The sequence below is a fragment of the Centroberyx gerrardi genome, chromosome 13 (assembly GCF_048128805.1).
Source record: "Centroberyx gerrardi isolate f3 chromosome 13, fCenGer3.hap1.cur.20231027, whole genome shotgun sequence".
Lineage (NCBI taxonomy): Eukaryota > Metazoa > Chordata > Actinopteri > Beryciformes > Berycidae > Centroberyx > Centroberyx gerrardi.
Window position 1 is genome coordinate 27,299,701 of NC_136009.1, and position 7,431 is coordinate 27,307,131.

General features: G+C 40.6%; 1 protein-coding gene across 2 annotated transcripts; it reads right to left on the reverse strand.

The window, feature by feature from the left end:
* Positions 1-512: 512 nt before the first annotated feature.
* Positions 513-6,881, reverse strand: lactb2 (lactamase, beta 2). Of its 2 annotated transcripts, none has more exons than XM_071915645.2 (7): positions 6,665-6,881; positions 5,466-5,626; positions 4,859-4,979; positions 4,075-4,253; positions 2,211-2,359; positions 1,811-1,898; positions 513-1,614 (listed from the first exon to the last, which is right to left on the reverse strand). In XM_071915645.2, exons 1-7 carry the CDS (start codon positions 6,784-6,786, stop codon positions 1,574-1,576), a joined length of 861 nt encoding a protein of 286 aa, XP_071771746.2. In that variant the 5' UTR covers positions 6,787-6,881; the 3' UTR covers positions 513-1,573. The 2 variants fall into 2 exon arrangements, with proteins under 2 accessions (XP_071771746.2, XP_078143902.1); XM_078287776.1 differs by having other exon boundaries at positions 1,784-1,898.
* Between the last annotated feature and the right edge of the window lie 550 nt (positions 6,882-7,431).

Consider the following 7,431-nt stretch of genomic DNA (forward strand, 5'->3'; position numbering starts at 1 on the left):
GTAAAGGATGAGGTGACTAAACGCCTCACACTTATTCCTGATGAGTAACTCCTGATGAGTAACTCCTGCATGAAAACCTCGTCAGTCACATCAGAAGAAGCTTTGAAAGTCCCAAACACTGAAGTTACATCAGACTGTTGGTGTGAAACCCGATGAGACACCGAGCAGCAGCCGCAGGTCAGCAGGTCAGTGTTGACACTTATTTATCACAATCAATATCGGATCAAAACAGTTTGTAGTTTAGATTACATTCAGTTGACCGATCTTGTTCTTAAACTCATCAGCCTTGGTCATCATTGCGTGTTAAGAGTTTTACAGTGCACATATTATGAGCATTACCCTAACATATTGTTCATAAAATCTAAAATAATCATCAAAAATAGACAATATTTTGCATTAATGAGCAGAAAAAACTACAACAGCAACTCACCCTTCAATATTTGGAGAATAATTTCTAACAAAATGGATGTTTGGGTGCTTCGATAAAATGTTTAATTTCAATTAAGGACATTTTAATATTTGGTGTTTACTTCCAACACTCAAAATTGAATGTGCTCAAGTTGCACTAATGGTAATTTCTCATCACAACACCCAGCTCATACTGCCACCTAGTGACGGAAGTGAGTAACAGTAATAACTCAATCTGTGTGGCACTTTCCTACAGCAACATTTACAAAGTGCCTCACAATCAAGAAAGATAAAAGCCACAAAAACAGGGTTACATAATTTTAAACATCGGACAGCAGCAAAAACAAAGGATGGTTATACAAAAAATAAAATAAAAATAGTGGAACAATAGTGGAAAGAGAGGAATGTCCAGAAGCCCTCTGCTCAAGGATATGAAAATGAATACAACAGTTAACTGAAGAAAAAACAAAATCAAGGCAGATTTGTCATAATCATTAATTTAATAAACTATATGATATATTAATTCTTTTTTAAATCACTCCAACAGCTTCATACAGTCGCATCACGCTTTCATTCTTCCCACTTGAACATGAGAATAAAAAGACAAGAACTCGGTCTCATCTTCAAACCAACACAGCGATTTGCAGAGAACATTAAGATCAGCTGTTCCTTCCATCAGACAGACGTGCTGCATTCAAGTCACATGGGAATAACAGGAGATTCAAGCTGCTTACTGGAATTCACCATTCACCTTTCATATGGTAAATTCGGTATTCGGCATACGGCAATAAGTTAGACCACCATCCCTCATCTTTTTATTGGTTGCCTCCTGGTACACGATGATGTCACCACTAAAGATTTCCTGTTTTCCAGGAAGGAAATTTTGATACAAAAATACAATCAAATATATTTTTTTTGCCATTTTTTTTTTAGCATACATGGTCATATAGGTGTGCGGTTTGAATGAGCTAAAAAGTCAGAATAAAATTTTTTTTCATTTCAGTGTGACTTTAAGGCAACCAGGCACAAACATTATACTGAAAGTTAATCATCTGGACATGAAATATCAAAAAGTGGCATTCTGACAGATATCCTGGTCATATTCTGGTATTCCTGCTCAAATCGAGTCCATCTCATCTGCATTTCTGTGGCGCTTCAGAGAACTTCACAGGTTACTCTTCCATTTGTTGAGTTGTGAGGAGTCCACTGGAAAAAAAAAAATATACATTTACATTTCAGGCGTTTAGCTGACACTCTGAATGAGCACAACAGCACAATAAGCCTAACTTCTGGGTCCATAAACATTTCGAGTGAACCCAGATCAGACAACTTACAGTAATCAAATGAGAAACAAAAAAATCCTAAAGATCATCACCGTCTCTGGTCGTTTGAGCGGACGTACCGAGGCTGATCTTGCCTTCTCTCTCCAGCTTCTTCAGGTGATGGACCAGGTTCACCTCCGCTGCTTTGTGCAGGTATTCAGGAGTCTCCTGCAACAGAAGGCTTGTTCAGTCTAGATGGCAGTTTAGGTTTTGAGATGCGCCGACGAGACTGACTGAAAGGAAACTGGAATGTACCAGCACACAGGATATAATGGACTCAGCTAAGTAAAGGAATGTGCTTTCATTGAGTAAAGAAAAATACTGAAAAATAAATGTTTTTGAAAACCAGTAATAAATCTGAGGTATCGGAAACTGTATCGGTATTAGCAGTATTAGCAGTAGCATTAGCAGTAGCTGTAGTCAGCAGTCTTTCCCCTGTCCTTTCCTGCTCAGACTGGTTGATCTTTGGTTTGTTCTGACCTTGTAGACGATCTTGACGAGCTCCATGGAGGAGAAACTCTTTCCTGCGTCGGCCTGGATGACCGACAGGATCTGCTGCTCTCTCTGGTTCCTGTGGCTGATGTACTCTCTGATCTTAGAGCCGGCGTCCTGGACCACCGGGCCGTGACCTGCACAGGGAAACCGTATTTTCCTCTGGACAACGTCTCTGGAGAACTTCTGGAAGACTCAATCATGAATGAAAGACTACATGGACAGCAATAATCCGACTATTGGCCTCTAAATAAGACAATATCCTATTAATCTGTTTCCATGGGTTAGTTCTAGAGCTATTCCATTTATATTCCGGTTTACATGCTGCGGAGCAAAGTCCGATCAACAGGACAGGAGAATCAGAAGGTCCTGAGCATGGTGACAGTTTCACCCCAAAAGTGTTGGGACTTATTTTTTCCTGCTGTCAGTCGTCTTTTCCTCCGTAAGCAAGTCTGCGACCTCTGGAGGGCAGAGCGAGCGCCGTCAAGCGGTCAGATCGCCGCTTGTGACGCAAAAAGTCGCGAATCCTCCAATAGAGAGTCATAGCTGGATTAAGGTGTTTACAGTCTAAAATGCCCTTAAATAATGAGACTAAAATCAGAATACTCCACATGTCTTAAAGACGAGATGAAATGAAAAATGCCTTTTTAACCCTTTTAGATCACATCCCCGGTCATATTGTGCACCTATTTAACAATATATGCCAAAAAAAATACCAAAAATCAATTTCATTGTATTCTTATATCAAAATTCAATCATGTTTTCTTCCTGTAAAACAAAATATGCCGTGTGCTTACGTAAGCATGCCCGTAACTAATTTCAACCAATAATATCATGACATCCACCCATCAATCAATCTTCAACTTTTAGCGCACAGAGCTAAGATTCATTAGTTAGCTAGCTAGCAACAGCACGGTACTTCGGTGTGTCTTCGGGTGTTATGACACGCCCACTTTTCAACATTCAAATCAAATTCCTCCCAACGTTACGTCCCGCCTGTCTTTCCTGTTTCACTCGGAAATACGTCACGATACGGAAGTTAGATACTCTCGAAATGCCGTTTCATCTCGACTTTAATGTGATTCTGCTTACTCTGCCTATGACCTTATTCAGGTTAAGGTAATCAGAAAATGCTGTTTACATGGCAATTTCTTATTCAGACTATTGTCTTAATCAGGTTAATATCAGATTACTGCTGTGCACGTAAACGTGGTCACTGACTGACAGACAGATAAGGTAGCCAAGAAAAACCCAGTCATGAAAAGTAAAAAATCCAAAATCTGTAGTCTGAAAAATCTGTCAATTTAATAAGAAGGTGGATATTATATTCAGGGTTCACCACACTCACTTTGGCATCAAGCTCAAGGACATTTCAATGACTTTCAGGGTTTTGTTTGGTGAAATTCAAGCACTGAAAATGTAACCTGATCATCTCTACAGGAAGAACCTGTGGTGCCAGTGTGAAGTTTCTGTTGTGTATTGTTCTTGAATTCACAAGAATGTGTCTACAGACAGACTGACAGACAGGAATAACGTCCAGCACACCATGGTGGACAGACATAAAAACGAAAAAGTAAAACCTCTTGGCTGTGTAAGTATGCTCCTTCAATTCATGATTAGCAGAAGCATCTTTTCCTTCGATAACGGTTTTCAGTCTGTTTGGAAAAAATCAACTTAGCACAACTGAATTCAGGAATTTTCTCAGATTCTTTACAAAAGACTCCAAGCTTACTCCAACTGCAAGGGAACCTCCCATGCACACTCCTCTTTAGGTATAAAAACAACAACAAAACCTATTTTAAAGCATGAGCGCCTGCAGGGGAAAACAGGCAGGACAGACGGTCTAACTGACCTGGGTAGATGAGGTCGGCGGTGGAGTCCAGCAGGACGTGCAGGGACCTCATGTAGTCGTACAGGTCCTCGAACACGGCCGTACCTTCGCCCAGGATGCAGTCTCCGGAGAAGACGGCCCGCTCCTCCTCCAGCAGCAGGGCCATGTGGTCGTCCGTGTGGCCCAGGGTGAACAGCACCCTGGGAAACACACAGCCGTCTCTGTCTCAGGGAGCCAGCTTAGCGGGTGAGCGAGCTAACTTTGGGCTTAACCCGGGCTTTTTTCAGGCTCTAGAAGGCGGCTCGCTTTTAACAGGGGTGCGTCGCCACGGTAACCAATGCTGCGGTTGAGACTTTCCGATCAGAACGGATAAAAGGGCCAATCAGCTGTCTGGAAACACAGAGTCACAATTCCTACAGGATCCCGATAGGAACAGAAGCTTTTCATTCTAACAAGTAATAAAAATAACAGTACAGGGGGAAACTAACAGACAGCAAGAAGGGCTGAACCACTTTGCTTTCTCTGTTGACTTATTATATAAGAGATATTATATTTATTAGGCTACTTAAAACCTATTTATTTAAACTGGCACTTATTTATTATCAATTTTGTCTCATTTATTTCCCGTAAAGCACCTTGTGACAGTCCTGTTGGTTGAAAGCGCTCTGGATGTTCCTGAACTGAACTGAACTGACCTGAGCTGAACTGTCCTGAACTGAACTGACCTGAGCTGAACTGTCCTGAACTGAACTGACCTGAGCTGAACTGTCCTGAGCTGAACTGAGCTGACCTGAGCTGAACTGACCTGAGCGTGGCTCCCTCTGTCTGGATAACGTCTCCGTCTGTTAAATAAGTGAAGCTCTTGTCTCCCATCGTCTCCTCTGTCCGGCCGGAGCGAGGCAGCTTGCTGACCTGCACCTGGGAACCTGCAGGAGGGAAAACAGACAATTAAAACAGTCAAAACTGTGATACAAGAAAGTTATGGCAACTACAGCTCTACCATTTTGGTCATCACTGGTTTTTGTGTCATCGCAATTTTCGGCTTACCAAAACCCACACAAGTGCAATTCTGATGATTTTCTTGTTTTAATTAATGAATAATTATTAATTAACATGAGTGAGTTTCCTGGCTGGTAAATAACCGCAAAACATGTAAATAACCACATAAACTTTCAAACCAAATAAGGAAATCACCAAAAAAAATAGTTCTAAAATAAATAAATAAATAAATAATAATAAAAAAACACACAAGGTACTGCACCAATGCACCAAACATAGAGACAAAACAAAAATCAAAATGGATTACCACTTTAAAGTTTCAAAGGCCCAATCATGGTGATGAAACTCACTCCCCACGTACCCCCCCTGCCCCCCCCCCCCCCCCCCCCCCCCCCCCACCTCCCCCACCTTACCGGTGATGTCTCTGCAGATGTCTGCCACCCCCCCGGTGTGGTCGTGATGCCAGTGTGTCAGGACGATCTCCTGGATGCTGGTGTTGAACTGCTTCAGAGCCTGTTTCAGACTGCTGATGTACTCCGGCACAGCAGGCTCTCCGCTGTCTATCAGCACACGCCTGCAATACACTCACATGTCATCCAGAGGCCTTTATACCTTACATTTTTATATGCATTAATACTCACTGTGTTATTCAATATTTTCCTGTTTCCAGGTTCCTGTACAGTTATTTAGACTACTGAATGATGAATTGTTTTGTTGAAATGACTAAAATAAGTGAAATTATACAGCTTTGTTTTTCATTATTGTTATTGTTATTAAAATTGAGTACCTAATTTTGAAACATACTGTATACTAACATAATGTGAAAGTCAGTGGAACTGGAACAATGAGTAAAGTTAATGATAATAATGACCTTCGATTTTAAAATGCTTTAGAAGTAAACAGCTGAGACAGTATAGGTTATAGTACATACATTCATACACACACACACACACACACACACACACACACACACACACACACACACACACACACACACACACAGACAACAGTGTTGGACTGATGGTGGACCCATTAACAAAACTCCATTCAGTAAAAAATCAACATGGCAAAGTAATATATCAGGTGCAAAAATCAAGTGCCAGTTATTTAACTAATAAGTAGTACGGTATCTTCTGGTAAATTCGGCATGTAAGTGATTCACCAAACAGCACTTTTCAATAAAATCTCAACTTTTTACGTTACAGCCCTCCACTTAGTAACGTACAGGTGTAACGTTACCGACTGTAGTTTAAGTTAACATTGTATTACGATAAATGCTGATTGGTGTATTGAATGTATGCCGAATTGACGAGTGGATTCTATTGATTCATAATAAATCTCACCACATGTTCTACAAGGTTTGCATGTTTGCCGATAAGCAAGGTAACACTGAATTGACAAAATTTTGAATAGAGTTTGGCGTGTAGCTTTTTCTATATGAGAGAACGGAACATATTGGGGGATACCTCGGTTTCTGCCCCGACTGTCACGTTATTTTAGATATCTCATTTAGGAATTGAGTCATTTTGGAATATGAACCACACTAAGACGAGCTGCATTTGCAAACCTAACCTTCCCAAAGCAGCTCTTCTCAACACCAGCCCAACGTTACCTTTTCCCAGTGCCGACCAGGTAAGTGTTGGTTCCCTGCAGAGTCATCGGTCCCGGATTACAACCTAAAACCCGAACAACTCTGGAAGACAGCTGCTCTATCCGAGGAATAATGGCGCTCATGGCTGGACTCAATACACGGACTATATGTGAGCAATACAATGAATATAAATACACTCAAATAAACGGGTAAGCAATCGTCGTTATCGTCTGACACTCTCACAGCAGGAATGGCCGCCCACTCATTTAAACGGAAGCTGCTCACCAAACCACAAGAACAACTTCCGGTCCTATTTTTTCAGAATAAAATCCTAATTTCTACAAATCCACAACACTCAAATATTGACTAAAGAAACTTCATTTTCCATCAAAAAAAACAAATAATTAAGCAACAAAATGCAATCTGTCTGTACAATGTTTTTCTATTATAATAACTGTAATCATTTTCATCTAATCATTTCCCCGGCCGCTTCATTTAAAGAGATTTATTATGTTGGGACTATATAGGCTACACAGATTAAACATACACAGGTCACCTGTCATTGCTACTGCACAAGATGTATGTCGAAACACAGATCTGAACTTTAACAACACGCTAACATTTAGGCCAAAGTGGTTTAAGAAAAATCATAGCAGGCCCCCTCATATTTTATATTGCGTTGTTTATTCTTATGTTTATATTTACTTATATTTATATCCAGCATATAGCTGAAGAGTAGCACAAATGTATTTTAATTATGTGTGAAACTTTATCGATCCCTGTAGGTA

What these genes read in the sequence shown, in the direction of transcription:
- lactb2 (XM_078287776.1), bottom strand. Translation starts at nt 6,786, where the DNA reads ATGAGCGCCATTATTCCTCGGATAGAGCAGCTGTCTTCCAGAGTTGTT. An exon ending in CTGGTCGGCACTGGGAAAAG is followed by an intron (nt 5,627 to 6,664) that starts GTAACGTTGGGC and finishes AGTGTATTGCAG; the next exon opens with GCGTGTGCTGATAGACAGCG. An exon ending in ACAGAGGGAGCCACGCTCAG is followed by an intron (nt 4,254 to 4,858) that starts GTCAGTTCAGCT and finishes TGTGTTTCCCAG; the next exon opens with GGTGCTGTTCACCCTGGGCC.